General features: G+C 48.1%; 1 protein-coding gene across 4 annotated transcripts; it reads right to left on the bottom strand.

The window, feature by feature from the left end:
- Positions 1–2,580: 2,580 nt before the first annotated feature.
- ZNF275 (zinc finger protein 275) lies at positions 2,581–19,718 on the bottom strand. 4 transcript variants are annotated; one of them, XM_053580571.1, is made up of 6 exons: positions 19,587–19,695; positions 18,564–18,788; positions 17,386–17,462; positions 9,612–9,720; positions 8,866–8,967; positions 2,581–8,534 (listed from the first exon to the last, which is right to left on the bottom strand). In XM_053580571.1, exons 5-6 carry the CDS (start codon positions 8,885–8,887, stop codon positions 7,378–7,380), a joined length of 1,179 nt encoding a protein of 392 aa, XP_053436546.1. In that variant the 5' UTR covers positions 8,888–8,967; positions 9,612–9,720; positions 17,386–17,462; positions 18,564–18,788; positions 19,587–19,695; the 3' UTR covers positions 2,581–7,377. The 4 variants fall into 4 exon arrangements, with proteins under 4 accessions (XP_053436546.1, XP_053436548.1, XP_053436547.1 ...); XM_053580573.1 differs by having other exon boundaries at positions 18,564–18,626; XM_053580572.1 differs by lacking the exon at positions 18,564–18,788 and having other exon boundaries at positions 19,587–19,718.
- Between the last annotated feature and the right edge of the window lie 443 nt (positions 19,719–20,161).

The following is a 20,161-nucleotide window of genomic DNA, read 5'->3' as shown; positions in this document are numbered from 1 at the left end:
CCATGGGCTCTCTCTGCCATGGGCTCCCTGGGGCCATCCCGCTTTCCTAAGGGTCCCAGGCCTTCTGGAATCTCTGGGTCTGTAAAGCTGGAGGGCAGGGTGTGGAGCGGGGAAGTGGGGGCCTCACATCTCTGGGAACACCAGTCCCCCAGCTCTGCATATTAGGCCTCCAGCTCTGAGTGGGCCTCCAAGAGCTGCTCCAGCAGGTTGAGCAGCATCATGGGCATTGCCATGGTCTCCATGGCAGGGGCCCCTGCCAGCCTGGATGGGTGCTCCAGCAGACGAGCTGATCCATCATCTCCACCGCTTTGCTTTAGGGGGTGGGGGGATGCAAGGGGAGGCATTCTCTGCCAGGGACCCCTGTGGCAGTATGGAAGGTCAGAGGTGAAGGAGACTTCTGGGGAGAGGGAAGATAACGCGGACACATGATAACAGTGCAGTGCAATAAGGTGGGTGTGTTGCTGGAGGCCCCTGGGCTGTGGGGCCCAGAGGAAGGACCTCAGGTCGCTGCAGCATTTACAGTATGGAAGGGGGGTGCACACACTTAATGGGGCAGAGGATTCATAGTAACCCAGAGTGAGGTAGCTCATGGCTGGTGCAGGGCCCCACTTTCAAACCTTTCCAAGTCCTTGCAGCACAGAAGGGCCTGCTGGGCTCTGGCACTCAGGTGGGGCCTGCACACCGGAGCTGCTCATTTCAGGCGTGCAGAAGATGATTAGCTGTTCTGCCCCATGGAACTGGGCTGGAGGCCGAGGCCAGTGAGGCTGCGAGAGGTGGGGACAGGGCAGGGATGGGGAGGTGCCAGAGAGGGGCGTAAAATAAACAGAATCTGAGGATGGGGGGAGAGGATTCATTTGCTGAGGCTGCCCGTGTGTGGCTTTGTGCTTTCAGTTGACGTGTAACCTCCATCTACTAAGTACTCCATGGCTTGGTGACTGTCCATGTAGGGCTACCTGACTCTCTCCCTCTGGCATTGTCCTTGAGGGAAGGGACCTTGTCATTCCTTTTGCATCCCTGGGGCCCAGAACACAACAAGTGCTCAAAACATGCTTCTTTAGTAAAGGTGAAAGGGAAGAGGGAACAAGGTATTTTTCTGACCCACCTTGCCTGAGGGGAATTTGGGGCCCTGGTTTTATTGCGTGCTCAGTTTTTGAGTGAAGCACACTTAGTGCAGTGTTGCCAGGCTGTGCAGGCTGCCCAGGCTAGCACACATTAATTGCCATGTCTCTTGGAGGGACCAGTGAGGGTACACAAAGCCACAGTTCTGAAAACTTTAGGAAAATGGGCTGGGAGGTTTGGGGAAGGGAAGCGAGAATGCACCTGGCATTGATGCAGACAGCTCCATTGCCACTTATGAGCTGTGCGTCTGGGGCGGGGGGGTGGTGAGGAACCTGGACAAGAGGGATGAGGGGCATCCCACCCCTGGCCCGGATGTGGGTCTGGGGACCATGAACTCTCAGGTCAGACTTCTAGGGGATTTTTATTTTTTTTTGCAGTTTTTGGCCAGGGCCGGGTTTGAACCTGCCACCTCCAGTATATGTGGCCTGTGCCCTACTCATTTGAGCCACAGGCGCCGTCCAAGGGGACTTCTGGATTTGTGGATGTTCCACCAATGGGGAGAGCCAAAAGGTATGTCCGGTTTCCTCAGGTGCCTTCTTGTTGGTTCTGCAGAGGGTGGTGCTGGAGGAGTTGCAGGGCTCAAGAAGGCAGGGGACTAGAACAGGGGCAGGAAGAAATATGCTCAAACCCATACGAGGAGCACGAAAAGCCCCGTGCTATCCCCTCTCCCTTGGGTTCAGCAGTAACTGTCTAAACAGACCATGTACAGCCAGGCTTGCCAGAACAGTTCTTGCGTCTTCACACAGATGGATTTGTAACAAGCAAGTCACACTACTTCCCCAACAACTACCTGGCTTGCAAGCAGAGGGGTCTGTGCCTTGGGCCGGGTCGGGGAGGGTGTGAGATCTGGGGTGGAGGCACTGGGAGGGGTGGGTGGCTAGTGTTGAATCCTGAGGAGGAAGGACCCTTCCTCCTGTCTGGATCCCTGTCCAGGCTCATCTCCTGGAGCCCTCTGTGTCCTTCTGAGACTGAGCAGCCGACTTGACAGCTGAGCCCTGTTGGCATTTGGAAGGCTCAGGAAACCAGGAGTCCTGCTCCCGCCCTTGCCTTTTCTGAGGCAGTGGTCACCAGAGAGAGGCCCAGTCACTAGCCACCAAATAGTAACACTCCCAGTCCCACCAAGCTTGGAGAAATGGGCTGATTCTCAAGTCACAGAAGCCATTTGTCATTCTATTTCTGGTTTCTAAAAGGATGAACTCAGGGTTTGGCCTTCTTTCTGTCCCCATCCAGAATCCAGACTAAGGGGAGCCCTAGTCTAGGTGAGGGGACACTTCTAAGCAAACAGCCTATCATGGCAGGGTGCTCTCTACCCTCCAGGTGTCCAGCCAGTACTGGGATAACCAATCCCAGGAGGGGGCAGCTCTCCAAGTATAAGGACAAAGGCAGAAGAACTTCACAGCATGGAGAAAGGAGAAAGGGAAGGACTGATAAAGTGTTGACAAAATAATTCAAGGAGACCAATGCCATTTAACATATATTTATTGAAATCTACTTGATGCAAGGCACTGTGCTAGATTTGGTAGGGATCAGACATGAAGGGCCACCCCTGTCTTCTAAGAGCTCACAATCTAATGTGTGGGGGAGGGTAGGGAAGGGGAAGGGAGAAGCCAAGTCCACAACAGCTCTAGTGCAGGGCTGAGCATAGTGAGAGCCATAAAACAGACAAGGTAAGAGATCAGGGAGGAACAAGGAAAGAGCCCAAGGATTGAAATACAAATTGGGGCGGGACGTAGCTACTTTTCTCAGGAGATACACAAATCACATTGAGGGCCAAGTTTAAAGAAACAGTTTCTATTTTTGAAAAGTAAACACCCAAACAGGCTCAATGAGAACCACAGAATGTAAAGTATAATAGGAAGAGAGAAGTTAGCAATTCTTGCATCTAACAGCGGCGTGCTGGAATGAACAGTGAAACACTTCCGAAATAGAGAAAGAGTGGCTGCCACTTAACTCACTTTATAGGCCTAACGTGGGTGCAGCGACACTGGGACAGAAAAGCACTGGTGAAACTGAGGCAAGGTGGCACAGCCCCCTACCATCTTAGCTAACAAAACAGTCCCACATTTAGACAGGTATTCATGACAGCCAGGTGCGACATGGGCAGGAATGCTGGTGGGCAGAACGCAAGGACAGCCAGCATTGGTGGTATTCTCTGCACCAGCTGAATGGTGAAGTGCAGTTGTCTCTTGACAAGCTGCAGAGAACAGCTCAAGCTGGCCCAAGTCAAGGGGGTCTATGGTGGGCACACATGTGGACTGATGAGGGCAGTCACCAAAAACCCAAGGACTTGACCATGCCAGGCCTCCTTTGGGGAGCTGGGATGGAATTGGCTCAGGGAGCCCAGCAGGGGCCCAGGATCTTCAACCCCTCTCAGCACTACATGGCTCCCCACCCCCGTCTTTTGGCAGTCATGAGAGCTGCTCAGCTGCTCAGACCTGAAGGCCCTGTCTCCCACCAGCTCTGAGGACTGGCCAATTGATGCTCTTGGGTCAGGTGTTCCATTCCGATTAATTAATGTGGCCTAGAAGAGGGGTGGCAAGTCACATGGTATACAATAGGGCCACAGCTTGGGGTGGCAGACAGGGCATGCACTGTGCCACTTCTAGCAAAAATCAAGCACATGGAATGCAACACCACGCAAGAATGATGCCATTGTGATTGGGTGGGGATTATTCTGGAAATGCAAGAGTGAGGATGACGCAAGTAATTGACGTAGTTAATCATAGAAAGCAGCAAACATGGTAAACAATTACTTTCTTTTGTAAATTTCACCAAGTATTCGGAACTGTAATAAAATCAATGGACACTTGCATTCTTAACAAGAACATATTTCTAACAGGAGCCAGTGTTCCCTGGGACCCTGCCACTCTCCATGTCCCCTGAAATAGGAACACATGTGATTAGAAAGAAAACAAAATGAGGTAGATGCACGAATGTGTAGACAGGGACACATGACAGGAAGCCTGGTCACAGTTCACACCTGACATGGCAGTATTATACCTAGAGAATTCAAGGAAATCCACCCCCAAGTTACCAGAGGCAACAGATGAACTTGGCAAAACTACAGGACACATAGTAAAGCCACAAACTGCATTTGAAGAGAGCACAAATTCTACCGCAGACATCCAGAACAGCTGTTCCACCAACTGCGACAGAAAAGACGTGATCTTTAGTGTTAACTCTAAAAGAGGATTTGTTTCAGAGAAAATTATAAAACCCCAATTGGGAAAAAGTCAGGGAGGGCAGGAAGGGATATAAAGACATCACGCCCTGGCCGGAAGTAGCGATGGCTATGTTACGTTCTGAGTTAATGCTGTCCCTAGATGTCAACGGGATCCTTCATAAAACCCCAGAAATGAGGAGTGAACAGGCAGGAAATGGCAGAGAACTTCTAGGTAAAGGTGCCAGGCCCGGCCCTGGTAGATGCCAACATTCTTTACCAATGACAGCTGTACAAAACACAGAACAGCTTGAAAAGAGAAAACTGATCAGAGAAGAAGGTAGTGACTTCAGACAGATTCACAACTACTCCAACAACTGAGGCCCAAGGAGCAAAAGGAATCACTACATAACAAGTGCTGCTGGCTTCTCTCCAGCCTGGTGGTCAGGATGGAGATGTCGCACAGGTCCACTGGGGTGGCCTGGGGGCCATTTGTAAGGACCTTCTGGCTGAGGTCATAAGGGTCGTTGTTGGACCTTGCTGCTAAGGAAGAGGCCTGAGAAGGCCTTCTCGGTTGTGCCTGCTGCTGAGCCTGGTGGCCTGGCAGGAAGGCACACCTTCCCTCCAGACTTTTTACAGAACCCCAGGCACAGGTGCTGGGAACTCAGCTGCAGGCCTGGTGAGACCTCCTTCTATCTGTAGCCTCTATAGGCCACTGGGGGAACCAGGTTCCCTACCAGCCCTTGCAGCAGTTCCTCCTGGGGAGGAAATGACAGCCCAACCCCAGGGTAACCAGCTCCTATTCTGTGCCACACAGGCTTTCAGGAGGGCATCATTGCCCTCCACACGTTTGCTTTAGTGTCCCTCCTGGGCATGGCTGCTGCATGTCATAGCACAGGCCTGGTACAGCCAGCTTCTCCAGCATGACACACAAGCCACCAGAGGGATATGGCTCTTCTCTGAGCCTCTGCTCTGTTGCCATTCTTAGGTGTGGCTACAGGAAGTTATGCCACAATACGTGGATGAATTTTCCTTTAGGTGCCCAAAGCAGAAGCCAACAAACAGATCTCTTTCCAGCTGTAGAGTCACTGGCTGGGAGGAGGAAGTGGTCCATGTGATGTCAGGCGCATCTTCTGTGCCCCAGCTATTTCTTGGGTGCAGTTGCTGCTCAGCCACTGAATCCACACTGGGCACTGCCAAGGCTCTCAGGAGCTTGAAGGATGGCTGGGCCGCTGCCAGACCAAGTTTGGACCATCCCATTGGGCTGGGTGAGGACAAGCCCTGCTGTAGGCTGCTGGGCTGTACCGAGGAACCGTCACAGAGTGTTCTGGCCAATCTGTGATGGAAGCACCTCTAGTGTGCCTTAGCGGCCAGGTTTGGATAGTCAAGTGCTGCCCAAAGATATATACAGAGTCTGCATCTTGGACGAGGGAAGAGCCCAATACTCTGGCTCATTCACCTCCAGCCTGCCCACCTGGTGCATTCACCTTCTGATGGGCAGGGATTTCAATTTTTTCTTTGTAATTAAAATTCTAGAAGAAAATGTCACCATATCTAAGAAGCAATGAAAATTATGAACAAAAAATGAATGCTTCAGCTTATATAACAAAATGTAATAAAACTGCTACAAAGAGCAAAGCAATAAAATTGGAAAAGAGAAAATCAGTCAATAGAGAAAGAGCTGATATATAAAGTCATGTCCAAAGGTAACCTGTTAACTAGTCAAAGGAGATGAACTTACAATCTGCATGCAAGAAAACTGAGATGGTGTTCAAGTCATCACATGAGATAGAGGATAAGACTAGCAGTCAGGAGGCCTGGTACTAATGAACCTTAGAATGACAGCAATAACTATGACAATGACAGCAGATGGCCTTCACTGAGCATATGCCTCCGTGTTCTGCAGGCATAATGCAGTCTTTAGGAGGTAAATGCTGTGATGACCCTTGTTTTACAGAGTTGGAAACAGGGCTTGGGAAGTACCATTTAGGCCTTATTTCCAAAAAGGAGGTGTCACCGCATATGTGAGTCCTTGAGACTTATCTCTTATTGGGGGGTGAGCTCAACTACTTCATTTAGAACAAAATGCTGCTGCTTGAGGACTAGATCCATTAGTCCAAGATAACCCCAACTGATGCTAGTTTTGGATATGCATAGGGGTTAGCAGATTGAACGGGTCTAAGAAGAAAGGACACAAGACATTAGTCTAGACTTAGTCATCAGTAGGAGTATGACCTCACAATGGTGTTTTTAAAAAAAGCCTTGGAAAGGTCACTTGAGAAAGAACCACCTCGAGTACTTACATCATAGAGTTACAGGGCAAGGTAAAAGTTTTTCTAATGTTATGCAAATATGCTCTTATGGCTTGGGAGGACATCTGTAGTGAGAGCCTCATGCAGAGATTGTCACCATGCTACTGTGCGCAATTTGGATCCAAGTCACTGGATGTGCTTTGACACTGTCTGATGACTCGGAGGGTCTCCCATGCTGGTGAAGACGGTGAGGTCAAAAATGCACATGAGGAGTTAGAATAAAATGATTTCGTGAAACAGAATGTGGCAAAAGAGTATTTTCTAAATTAATATATTATTCTATATAATATGTGATTTATAATAGGCAAGTATAACTAAATTAATAAATTAAATATTATAAGACATTTGAGTGTTCTACTTACACATCTAAAAATTTCTAAATTCAACTGGGCTAAGATGCTTCGGGGTGATCTCTTGGGGAAAGCAGGGGTCAGATTATATTGGTCCCTCCATGGAATAGCTCTGTGTGTGTTTCCCTGGTAGGGGAGCATGGCCCCTGCTCCACCTGTACATCTGGCCTTCTCTTCTCTCACTCTAGGATTCAAGCCATGTGGATTTCAATACCTTGATGGTACTTTCTGCCAGTGAAACTAGCCAGACTAAGTGAAAATGGAAAAGCTATCCTCGGGGGCCATGATGGGGAACATGTACAATCAGAAATTGCTGGTGGCAGTATAAATTGGTCTCAACCTACTGGACGACAAAATAGGTAAGTGCTACAAAATTGTTAATCTCCTTTGACTCTTCCATCCCCTTGGGGCCTGGCTGGCTGCCACCCGGGCTCCCCTACTCATGGTGGGTGGGCTGGTGCTTCTGCAGCGCTGAGCGCCTCTTGAAGACGCGGCCACACTCGCTGCACTCGCAGCGCCGTGCCCCGCTGTGGATCCGCCGGTGGCGGCTCAGGCCTGAGCTCCTGCGGAAGGCCTTGCCACACTTGTCACAGGCATAGGGCTTCAGTCCGCTGTGGATGCGCCGGTGCTTGATGAGATCCGAGGGCCCGCGGAAGGCCTTGCCGCATTCTCCGCATGCATAGGGACGCTCTCCGCTGTGGATGCGCGCGTGCTCCAGCAGGCTGGAGCTCTGGCGGAAGGCCTTGCCGCACTGGCCGCAAGCGTATGGCTTCTCGCCTGTGTGGATGCGCCGGTGCTTGGTGAGCTCTGAGCTCCGGCGGAAAAGCTTGCCGCAGTGGGGGCACCCATATGGCTTGGCCCCGCTGTGGATGCGCTGGTGCTCTGCCAGCCCGTTGACACCTCGGAAGGACTTGCCGCAGTCGTCGCAGTCGAAGGGCAGGTGACCGGTGTGAACCCGCTGGTGCTTGAGCAGTTCCTGGCGATCCAGGAAATCCCTGCAGCACGTCTTGCAGGCGAAAAGCTTCTCTGCATTGTGGTTCTTCTGATGCCGGAAGAGATGGGTGTTGACCTTGAAGGACCGCCCGCACTCCTCGCAATCAAACGGCTTCTCTCGGCTGTGCACCCTTAGGTGCTGGCTGAGGCCTGCGTTCTTCTTAAAGCGCTTCCCGCACTCCTCACACTCGAAGGGCTTCACCTCCAGCTCCATCTGACCCCTCTTCTCCCCTGCAACTTCCAGGGCCCGACTAGGGCCAGGCCGGGGCTCTACGGCCACATGGTTCTTCCTGTGCTCATTGAACTCCGACACCCCCCTGAACACCTTCCCACAATCGTTGCATTCCCAACTCTTCTTCTCACTGTGGACCCTCTGGTGCTGAACAAGGAGGACTTTAAGCCGGAAGGCATCACCACACTCTTTACATGCAAAATGATGTTCTATGGGCAGGTTCTGTGGGCTCCCACCCTTCTCCCCAGAGTCCCCGTTCTGTTTGACCTCAGGGCTGGGCTCACTGGCCCTCAGGGAGCTTGTGGAGGCCATCTCCTGTGGCTGGGTGTCTTCCCTCTTTGTTGGGTGCTGAATCACCAAGGTGTTTTCTGAAACAATAAACACAAGACACTGCAGTCTGTACAGGAGGAAGGAAAGAGGCTCATCTCCCAAGCAAAGAATCCTCTTCCTTCTACCACACTGCTGCCTAAGCCTGGAAGCAGCAAGGGGCAGAGGGCCTGATTCCTGGATACTCCTTGCTGAAGTGGTCCTGAGGAGGACCCCCTCCTGTGATGGGCCTCCCCTCCCTACCCTGAAGCCCCCCAGAGCTCAGCCAGTCCTCCCAGTTCTAACCCCAAACCCATGACAGCTTGGTTGGGCCTACTCCCCACTTCAGATTTCTGATTTCCTCACATTTCCTTGGGTTTCTTTCTTACTTACCAGAGTACTTAGCTGGCTCCATGTCGATGGATGGGTCTGATACCAATAGCACTTGTCCTTGTGCCAGGTGAGAGACCAAGGCAGGATTCAAAACAGGAACTCCTGCCCACAGAAAAGGAATGGGACAGCCAGAGATGACATTAGAATGGTGGCAGAACAGGGGAACCCTTTCAGTCCTCAAAAGATCAGGCTGGCTGTGACCTCAGTCATTCTATTCAGTCTTAGTCCAAATGCATTTCCTGAAGTTTATGCCTTCCAGGAACTGGAGAAAGGCAGGCTATGGGCCCACCTGGGAAGCTGACCCATATTCCACCTTCTCCCTGTGTACCCCCTTGGTGCACACAAATTAGACTTCTTGCTCTTTCCAGACCCACAGACTTCTACACTTCCAAAAAGTCTCCTCTTAAAAATCCTCCTCACCCTACATATATAGACCCTGAGGGGTGAGCAAGAGCTTGATCTTGTCAGCTCCTCTCAAAAGAAATTCAAGTCAAATGGCTGGGTATTCTATATTACAGTGGCAAGTTTATTCCAATTTCCTTTCCAATAAAAGACCAAAGGGGGTTCTTTCTATGCCAGGAGGGCTTACTTGGGGGAACTGTGCCACTCTGAGATGTCAACTGTGGCAGACCCTTTGTGTTTCTCCACACTCCAGGGACAAGGTGAGCTTATATGGGGCTAGCCAAGTGCCCCCACCCCACCCACAGTAGATGGCAAATCTGGGGAAGGGCTAGGGGCATCCTTACCCACGGAGGTCACGTTCCCATAATATGCCAGTGCCCTCTGCTCAGGATCCAGCCTCAGCCACTCCCTTTTGGTGAGGTACCATGCCACATTATCACATGTCACCAAATCCTGAAAGAATTTCCAGAGATAATCAGTCTTTCCATTTATTCTAGAATGAGACAGGGACAAATGCCAGTGACACCAAGGATAAGAGGTAAGGGTCTGGAGTGGGTATGTGTTGCTAACATGGATATTTGACTGTAAGTCACAAGAAATCCTGAAAAGAGAAACTGATCAAGTGCCAGGAGACATGGGCTGCAGCTTAGGTCTCCCACAATCTTTCCAAGGGACCTCAGTTCAATCACTTTCCTGGATGGGAATTCAGCTTCCCAACCTGGATGACAGGAAGTCCAAGCCCATTGGCCATCCATTCCTTGGCAGCCTTCGGAAGAGAAGCCAAAGGAGGGCAAGAAGGCAGTGGCTGGGGGGTCACACTTTGCTGTGTGTCATGCTGGGGCAAGAGGTAGAGGCTAAGGCCAGAATCAGGTAGCAGTGACAGATTCTCACACTTCACCTCAGCCTCTGGCATCTCAAGAGGGACTGCCAAGACCTGGTTTCCTGGGGCTGTGTCCTGGGGAAAGGTAAGACCTTAGGGAGCAAGTGTAGCTAAAGAAAGTGAAAAAAGCCATGAGTGACAATAGTCCTGTCTCTGGGTCCCTTGGGAAGCGACTAGCAATTTCCTTTTGGATCTTGCAGAGTATTCTCTCACATGCTGGCTGAGTGGCAAGCCAGAGCATGGGCATGCCTGAGAAAGCAAACCTCCAAAGGGGGAAAGGTAAAGAATTCACACAGGCAAGCCAAAGGGAGCCACAACAAGACCACTATTTGCCAGCCTAGGCACAACCAAGAGAAGGCAGATGGAGGGAGCCAAAGGCAGGGAGACAGGTTCTTGGAGACAGGCCAGCCATAGGCCTCTTGATAGCAAGCCTCAAAGAGGTCCATGTTCACATCAAAGGTTATGAGAAGAAATAACCTGCAAATGAGATAGCCTTTCCGACTTCACAGAGGCAACAAAAAACTGGATCAGGTCACTGGAGGGAAGAGAGGCAACAAAGAGCTGAAACTGGGGCTTCCTGACCAGCAGTGAGGTCCTTAAAAGCCACACCCCAATGAAATACTACCCCACATGATAGCCAGACAGTTGCAGGTGACAACATTTCTCTAACATACTCAACAAAATGAAAAGTTGAACAAAACAGCTGGAAAAATAAGCCTCAAAGATAAGACCTTCAAACACTAAATTGCTAAATAAAAGATCTGAATGATTTGTACAAGTTACCCTTTTCTCCCAGACTGCAAAGTGTGTGAAGTAATATAAGATCCTACCACAGACATCTATGCACCATAGGCTCCCACTTCAGCGAGTTCAAAGAAACAGTTACACAGCTCCTGTTATGATGTCAATTCAATCAAAAAATTCAAGTCAAATGAAAAGGAGGCCTTTTGACACTAGATCAAGGACCACAAAACCCAGATACTCCAGAAAGACTTTTACATAAAATTAAAGATATTATGTTAAAAAGGATTGATGGAACTGTCCACTTATGGCTGTGATGGAGTAAGAAGGACAGGAGGAAGCACAGCATCACGATCCACCACAGAAAAGAAACAAATGAAGTGAGCCTAACCATCACCTGAAGGCAATTTTCAGATTGAGCGTGTAGGGAAGGAGGAACCAAACAGTGCTTAGAGGCTTCACCTAGTCAAGGAGACACAGACCATCATTCAGAGCAGCCGAGGCAGCTGGAAGGTTGCAGTGCAGAGTTCCCGAAAGGAGTGAGTTATGCAGAAAAATAAGTTTTAAAAAATCTGCATAAGGCTCCCCTTGAGTCTTTCCTGACTGCTAAGCCATGCACACATAGAGTGAAACTCCAAAAGCCTGGGAAAAAAAGGATGACCAGGAAGCTGTAAGCTGAACAATTCCCAGGACACACAAAGGTAGGGAGATGTTGAAGGTCTGACCAGCCAGCACAGTGTGTCTTCTATTGTCATCAGGGACATTCAACAGAGAATCCTGAGAGGTCATGTCTTAATAGTAAGGCTGATCTTAGAGCCAAGGTTTTACAACACTTTTAAAAAGCTTAAAAAGGGATCAAATTGATCCACAAATAACTATCCTACCACTCAAAGTCCAGACACTTAACAACATAATATTTATAATGTCTAATATCCAACCAAAAATTACTGAAATGCTAAGAAGCACAAACATGTGACCCATGGCAAGAGTGACAGAACTCACAAACAGGGATAATATCCAGTTTAACTATAATATGTACAAGTATTGAAAAAAACAGGAATATAATGAGAGAAATAAAAGATATGAAAAAAAAAACCAAATACAAATTTTGGAGGTGAAAACTACAATATTTAAAATGAAAGTTTCACCAGATACTAACAGCAGATTAAATACCACACACATAAAAAAAGTTAGAGAACTTGAAGACATAGCAATAGAAACTATTTCAAATGAAGCTCAGGGAGAATAAAAGCTTTTAGAAACAAACAGTATGCCTATGGCCTGATGATAATATAAAATGGTCGAACACCCACATAACTGGAATCTGAGAAGGTAAAGAAAATGCGGAGGAGGATTGGACAGATAGTTGAAGAAGTAATGGCTTGAAAAATTTTTCAAATTTGATTAAAAGTATAAATTTACAGATCCAAGAAGACCAACCCCTAGCAAGATTTAAAAAGACACATCATAACCAAATTTCTGAAAAGCAGTGATAAAGAGAAACTAAAGTAGCCAGAGGAAAGAAATGCTGCTGCTGTGTACAGAGGCACAAAGAAGAATAACCGTTGAATTCTTATCAGAAAGTGTGCAAGCCACAAAACAACTGAATGACATTTTTAAAGAGCTAAAAAATACCCATTAACCTAGAATTTTATATTTAAGGAAAATAACCTTCAAAAATTAAGGGAAAATAAAAATGATTTCAGACAAAAGCTTAGATGAATCATCACCAGCAGATTGGGCTGGGCACAGTGGCTCATGCCTGTAATCCTAGCACTCTGGGAAGCCAAGGCAGGTAGATCACTGGAGCTCAGGAGTTCAAGACCAGCCTGAGCAATAGTGAGACCCTGTCTCTACTAAAAATAGACAAAGTGAGGCAAGAGGATCGCTTGAGCCCAAGGACTTGAGGTTGCTGTGAGCTATAAAGCCATGGCATTCTAGTCAGGATGCCAGAGTAAAACTCTGTCTCAAAAAAAAAAAAAAAAGAAAAAAGTAATATTTAAGGAAGTTTTTCAGGTAGAAGGAAAATGATACCAGATGGAAACTTGAATGTACACAGAGGCATGAACACCAGGAATGTAAAAATGTAGGGAAATATAAAACACTCTTACCCCCCCTCATATTTACAGGTGATTTTAGCCAAAAGGCCGAGAAGTGATCCCCTTAATTTTTACATCTTTAAAAAATAACTGACCATTTAAAGTAAAAATAGTAACAAGGTAGTATGTGGTTTGTAACATACATAGAAGTAAAACATACGATTGTGTGTTTTGGTGAGCCCTCTAAGACTTTCCATACACGCTAATAAGCCAAGAGTAGAGATAAAATGCATACTAAAAATAACCCAAAAGAAGAAAAGCAAAGAGAAAGAAGAAAAAAGAACAGATGGGGCAAATAGAAACAAACAGCAAAATGGCTGGACTAAATCAAAAGGCAGAGGGTGAAAAAAAGCAGAGGTTGTCAGACTATTAAAAAAACAGGACTCAATTATATGTTATCAAGAAACTTTAAATATAAAGACACAGATACATCGAAAATAAAGGATGGAAAACAATCTACTATAACTGATTGAACGAGCTCTAAATAATCCTAAAGTCATAAAAAAGGGGGGAGAGGCTAAATGAACAATGTATCTCAGAGCTCTGATGTCTCCACTGGAGAATCCTAGAACTCAGAGCAGGAAGAAATTGGAGGATTTAAATATAAAACCAATAGGTGGCCAATGTATGATGATGTGTGGCAGATTACAAAAATGTGAATCCTCTGTAGAAGGTACAGAGGTAATAACTCCTGATTTAAGGGGAAGGAAAGGGGAGAACATGGCTAAGTAGGTATTTGCATTTTAGGAGCAAAAAGGAAAAAAACTGAGAGTGACTTGTAGCTTGAATCAGCACATCTGTACTTCAATGTGTGTGTGACCACATAGAGTCAAGGTCTAGAAAGACTTGCTTTCTGTTTCCGTAATGAGGGAAATTTTAGTAACCAAGCTGAATTTCATTGGTATTAGAAAAGAGCAAAAATTTTAAAAGCGTTTTGGTAGACTTTGTTTTTTCCTGTAATCCAGGGATTTTCAACCTGTTGCGACCCACAGGAACTGTATTAAAGGGCCGTAGCATTAGGAAGGTTGAGAACCACTGCTCTAATCCCATGACAGATTAGATCTTGGTAAGACTTAGGATAAGAAATATGACCAGCATACAAGAAGACAAGGGCTGTGGCCAAGGAGACAGGGGTTAGGTCGGAAGACTGGCACTTTCAGAATCCCCATATGGGAGAGGCAACTGCAGGGTAAAGGGCTGGAAGGAGTAGTCCATGAACGGTAATGATAGGAAGTCTAGAGATAGGACCATGGGGTTGTGCTCTCCTTGGGTCCTCCCTCAAGCCATCAGCATCTTGGACTGGTGTGGGCAGAAGCCCCATTTGACCCCAAAGCCCACGGAAGCCCTGTTGCCACCATTAACTGGCTGCCAGGCACCAAATGTGAGTTAATCTCCAGTGCTCAGCAGCCAAGCCCTCTCTGCGCCCCACTGTCACCTGGGCAGGGTATTGCTGGCCCAATGGATTCTTCCTGGAATATTAATGTCTGGTTTGAATCTGCCTTCCAATACAAAATGAACTGGTCATGAATTACTTATACATTTTTTAAAAAATTCACTTCCAATTGATACTGATGATTGGTTGCCAAATGGAACAGGGAAAGGGACATTGTGTACGTACCTTTTGAGAAAGATGACCTGTTACAGACTGTTTCTCACTGCCCTCAGGCCAGAAACCTGAGGCTTTAATCCTTATGCAAGTTCTGGCCCAGCCCATCAATCCCTTTCCCTGCCCCCCTCACGTCCCAGTTATATCCAGATACATGGGTTTTCATTCAGTCCTAGATAGGCCATGGCTGCGACCCTCAAGGCCACCAAAACCTGCCCTGGATACCATCCCTATTGCTTATTGTAGGAACCTCCTTCTAAGAATACAGGCCTCAACTCAAATGTCATCTCCTCAGCCCCAACACTAACCAAAAGCTATCGTATGAAAGTGCTGGCTCCCACCTGACTCTCCTCAGGACAAATGTCAGCTCCCACAGGCCAGCACCTCTTTCTTGGTTATCCCCAAATACCCAGTGTCTGCAGTAGATACTGGTACCGAGTGGGCATGTGATGAACTGCGGGGCAACTGAATCGATGTATGTGGAGAAAACGTGGCAATGGGAGCACTTGCTATATGTGTTTTGAGAGGTGCGTCTCCCCTGGCACCACTCCATCATGGCAGGCTGTGGTCATCACCGCCTGCATTTTACAGAGAAGGTGGCCATGGATCCATGAGGCTCACTTGCTTAGTGTCCAGCTGCCAAGATTTCAGACTTTTCCAACCATACCAGAGAAGAGAGAAATAATATGTAACTGTATACTAGAAGAAAGACTGGCAGGGAGTGCCATCTAAGCAAATGATACATATGGATGTAACACAGACACAGCATTCTCTTTCTCTCTCACACATACGCACATACTTCTAAGCCACCCACATTTAATTGAGCAAATCTTCCTGACGTGTTCAATTTATTTGAGCAAATCCTATCAAACTGTTTTTACTTAATTGGCATGATTAACTGTTGAAATCCTGGAGTCACAACCCCCAAATGAGTTGTTAATTATCCTTTCCTGGGTAACAAAGAGAGTGGCCCTTCCTGTACCAGCTCACCCAGGGGACTCAGCTCTCAGTGGCAGTGTGATCACCACACTCAGTGACAGTAGCTCATGGACATACAGACATTTAGAAGGTACTCATAAAAACAGAGGAAAAAAGTGGGCTGTGCTTTCATAAAAGGAAGCTGAACTCTGCATAACTAGCCAAGTGTATCAGGTGAACAGCTTCAGAAGCAAAGGAAGCTTGTTAAGAAAGACAGTACATGATGGGCACTTGGGCTTCTTCCATGACTTAGCAATTATGAATTGGGCTACAATAAACATTCTGGCGCAAATAAAAAAAAAAAAAGACAGTACATGAGTCCCTGAAGTTAAAACTAAAATTATCACCAGGCCCAGAGACCATGGGGTCATTTAGGATCTATGTTGCACAACTGTTCCATTTTAAAATGGTGGAACTAATCAAGAAAAGAAGCTGGACGCTGTGACAAAAGTGACAAACACAGGTGTCCACTTCCTTCCAAAAGTGGATGTTGGGGAATACAGGACAGAACAATTCCAGACAGAGCACAAAAATCATTGTGATGCACCCAATGGGCACAATGCTGACCTTGAATGCAAAGCACTTTCAGTCACAGCAGAAAAGCATGCCCCACATGTCCCGTAGGGTACATACCTACACACAACTGGAAAATGGAAGCTGGGAGGAATACTATGGGAAAACAAATACCCAACTCTTACATAAATAATACTATCCTCCTCCTTGAAATGAGGTTTGAACATAGTTTAAAGTCTGTAAACTCCCAGACAGCAAAGGCTCTGTCATGGTCAAATGTGGATGCCACATTAGATCTAGCCGAGCACCACGTACAATGCAGTTGTTTAACAAAAATCTGCTGCTAGAATACATGGAAAATAATGTCAATGTTAATCAAGTGCCTGGAAATTTGAAAAATTATGCATTTTAACACATGGGTGCTCATGTGAGTGAGCAAATCTTCCCACTATGTGTGGTAGGTCACAATGTAAAATTTAACCAACTTATTTAAATCCAATTTACTGCATGGTCTCAGAAAGATTAAGAGACCCAAAATAATCATTGTGCTTTTATCTGAAAGAAGAGAAATTAAGAGTTTGATTTAAAGGAGCCAAAAACCAACTCATATCACAAAAAGTGGTGAATAATTACATGTTTTCCAGTCACCTTTGAACTTAGGACCACTCTTCCCCTCAAGGAAGTCTAGTTACTACTAAAGGTAGCTTCTGAGCCTAGACGATCAGCATTCAACTGATTCTATTGCATAAACAGCCAAGCAATCTCTGACAGGTATCATCCTTCCTTGGGCATTGGGGTTAGGAAGAGGTAGCAAGGCGACCCAAGTAAGACCTATCTGGCAGGTTCCAGAAGCTTCCAAGGGCTCCTAAAAACCACCTGGACTCCCTTAGGCATCTAAATAAGAACCTGCAGCAGAATATCCTCAGGTTCCAAAGTTTGAGTTTATCTACAAGACAACAGGTGGCTTGAGGCGTTCATTTTGATTCTGGGCCAGAGCTAATATTCCCTATATGGTATCTTTATAGTTTTCCACTCATAAGAGATCTACCTCAGATGAGTGCCCTCAGCTCCCTCACCCATCTAAATGTCTACCTGGATTCCCAGTTCTCCTTACTGGGTATCTTTCTCCCTGAGTTGTGTTGCTTGGACTGAGATAATTGTCTCTGGGTAAAGACAGTTCAGCAACACTGAAATATATGAAAATAGAAGTGCTTCATGAACCAAAATGATATTCCTCAACATCTTATATCCCTACCTATAGGATCTCCTAACAGTGTGGCCAGCAGACACTCAAGACTTACCCAAAAGAGACGTACATGGATGACTCATTATAGCTCAGAATGATTCTCACAGATTAATCCCGCAGGTAAGGTCCCACCTGTTGGATTGAAATAATTCAGGTGAACTGGAGCAGCACCTTTTAGGAATCTGTCCTCTGGTATAGTGAGGGATCAGCTGAAGATCCCAATTCATTCCATCTGGGCAAGGATATAACTCCCTAGCCACCCCCTTGTCAGCTGACCTGGCCTTTAAGCTCCCTCACCAGGAGGTGGAAGCAAAAGGCCCACTCAGGCCCACTCTGCACTGTGCAAACAGGCTGCTACTCGAAGTAGCAAAATCCTGAAGGGCCAAAAGAGAGGAAGTCTCACCAGGAAAGTCTGTTTCTCTTGGGATATTTGTATCTGTGTGTGTCTTTTTCTGTGTGCGTGGGTGGGAAGGCATCTGTTTCCTCTCTCACTTTGCTTGGGTACCTGTCTGTCTCTGTTTAGGTTTCCATCTTCTTTCCCTTCTATAAAAATCCAGAAGGTAGACCAGAAGGGGATTTTGTAGTTTGTTGTACTTAATTGAGGAAAGGTTTATGTACTCATTTCCTCAAGAAGATGCATGGCATCTTACAAAAAATCAAAATAAATTGTAAGTATAGCTCTTTTTAGGTTACGCTGACTGGATATAAGATTCTAAACTGGGGGTGGGGTGGGATGGTATGCTAGTAGCAAGGAGGCCCAGGCCATGTAAGGAACCCAGGGAGGTTAGGCAAGGGCTGGATCATTGGGTTTAGTTCGGAGTTCACTAAGACCTCAAGTGGCAGAGTGGCTGGGCTTAGTGGGGCCAAGGAATCTGCATTTTCCACAAACACCCCGGAAGATTATGATGAGGGGCTGTACTTCCTTAACATCGAATTGTTCTAGAATCTGAAGGTTCACTCATCTCTAGCTCTCATCAGACAGAATTCCTGCCCAGGAGCCCATTCTATGAGTCAGTGCTGATGGTCAGAAGAGAATTCACACTTTCTAGCAGATTTTCCAAGGGGTCTCTCATGGACAGAAGGCTGAAAAATCAGTGCACAACAGGACTCTAAATATAGATTCAATAACATTTTGGGGGAATGCTGAACTGTGCCAGACACTGCAAGTTAATTCTACTTTAAAGGCCTAGGGGGAGGGGAAAGACAGAAGGAGGGGGGAGGCAGTGTTAGTACCTAGAGGAGGTGCTGTTCCAGCAATCTCATCTGAAATCCTCTTGTAAAGGAGAAATGTCGGGGCTGAGGTTGAAGAGGAAATGTTTCACTGACCAAGGAGACGTCTCTGGAGAGGGCCGCTGGCCCAGCTAGGCCAAGGCTGGCTGGAGGGTGTCAGTTGGAACTGGGTGGGTCCTCCGGGAACAGGGCCAGGAATGGTGGGGGGTGTTTGAAAGGGACTATGGGCTTTGGGCAGCAGGCAAGTGGGGGGGGGTATATGGAAAAAGACCTGTAATTAATCACCCAAATATAGACTGGAGGAGCCAGCAAAGGAGTTTAATGGGGGGGGGGGTCACTGGAGCAGGACACCTTGGCCTCAGGAGGGCTAGAGAAAAAGCCCTGTTCAGACAGAGGGCCCTGCACTGGCCTTCACACAGCACAAAGTATCAGGCTCTACTTGCTCCCAATCACTCCATCAAGCTGAGGTCTGACGCCCACCCAAAAGCAAAGGAGGAACTCCCTGAGCAGGAACTGTCCCCAGCTTGCCACCCAGTGCCCCAGACTGGGGAAAAGTCTGTTAACCAGGGGGCTTTCCAGAAAGCCCCCTCCCCCTCAGCCTCCTTTGCGCTTAGATGGGGGTCCTCTCTCTCTGCCCCGACTGGGTCCCAGCCCCTAGCGTCCCCCTAAGAGCAGAGCAGGCCTCTGTGCGTCCTCAATTCCCGCACGTGACCGCCGCCCCCTGCCCGCCACAGGAAGGCCTTGGGGCCTCGCATTTCTCGTCATCCCAGACTCGTCCCCCTCTCTGGCCAGCTTCAAGGCCTAGCAGCTTCCCACAAGACCCAGAGACGCTCGACCCCGCCGCACACTCTGTTGTAGCCCTCACACTCACTCTAGCCTCGCACACACTCCCACGTCCCCCTGTACATCCTCCCGTGGCCCGCACACTCACTCCGGCCCGCACATCCTTCTGCTGCCCTCGTGATCACCACGGCCTCGCACTCTCTCCTGCACCACCCGCAATCCTCCCGCAGCCCGCACGTTCACCTGGGCCCGGCAGCGGCTGACACGCGTGCCTCGCCGGAGCGGCTCTGGAGCGGCCCAGGAAGGCCCGGCGTGGCAGGAAGCGCCACGGACCTGCCAGCCCCCGGCTGATCCTAGCAGCCCCGCGGAGCGTTTCCGGAGCTGCGGGCGCCGCGGGGGGTACTGGAGAGCGAGGCCCCGCCCCTGAAAGGCCACGATTGGTCTGGACAGGGGGAGGGGCGGGAAGGGGGCGGGCTTAGGGGGGCAGGCTTGGAATAGGGAGGCGTGTCTGGCCTGACCGCTAAGGAGCAGCGCAAACCGGCTGGATTCTTGGGAGGAGGTGGGAGGAGTGAAATTAACGTGTGAATGAAAGAATGAACGAACCTACAAATCGACTAACAGGGTACGGAGGGAACGAAGAGATGGAAAAGACTCCTCTCTTTTGGGCGCCTTCAGGATGGTGGTGGTTGTGGAGTGTTGAGAACGCAGGGTGAAGACAGAAAAGCCAGCACCTCACTGGAGGGGCCAAACCTTCTCACAGAGTTACCACAGATGCTGTGAATACTGGCTGTGCCAGGCACTCCAAATACAGATGTGAG

The sequence above is a fragment of the Nycticebus coucang genome, chromosome X, assembly GCF_027406575.1.
Source record: "Nycticebus coucang isolate mNycCou1 chromosome X, mNycCou1.pri, whole genome shotgun sequence".
In the NCBI taxonomy this organism is placed as follows: Eukaryota; Metazoa; Chordata; class Mammalia; order Primates; family Lorisidae; genus Nycticebus; species Nycticebus coucang.
Note: the sequence above shows the minus strand (reverse complement) of the source record. Positions and strands in the feature narration are given on the sequence as shown.

What these genes read in the sequence shown, in the direction of transcription:
- ZNF275 (XM_053580572.1), bottom strand. Translation starts at nt 8,887, where the DNA reads ATGGAGCCAGCTAAGTACTCTG. An exon ending in GGAGCCAGCTAAGTACTCTG is followed by an intron (nt 8,535 to 8,865) that starts GTAAGTAAGAAA and finishes TTATTGTTTCAG; the next exon opens with AAAACACCTTGGTGATTCAG.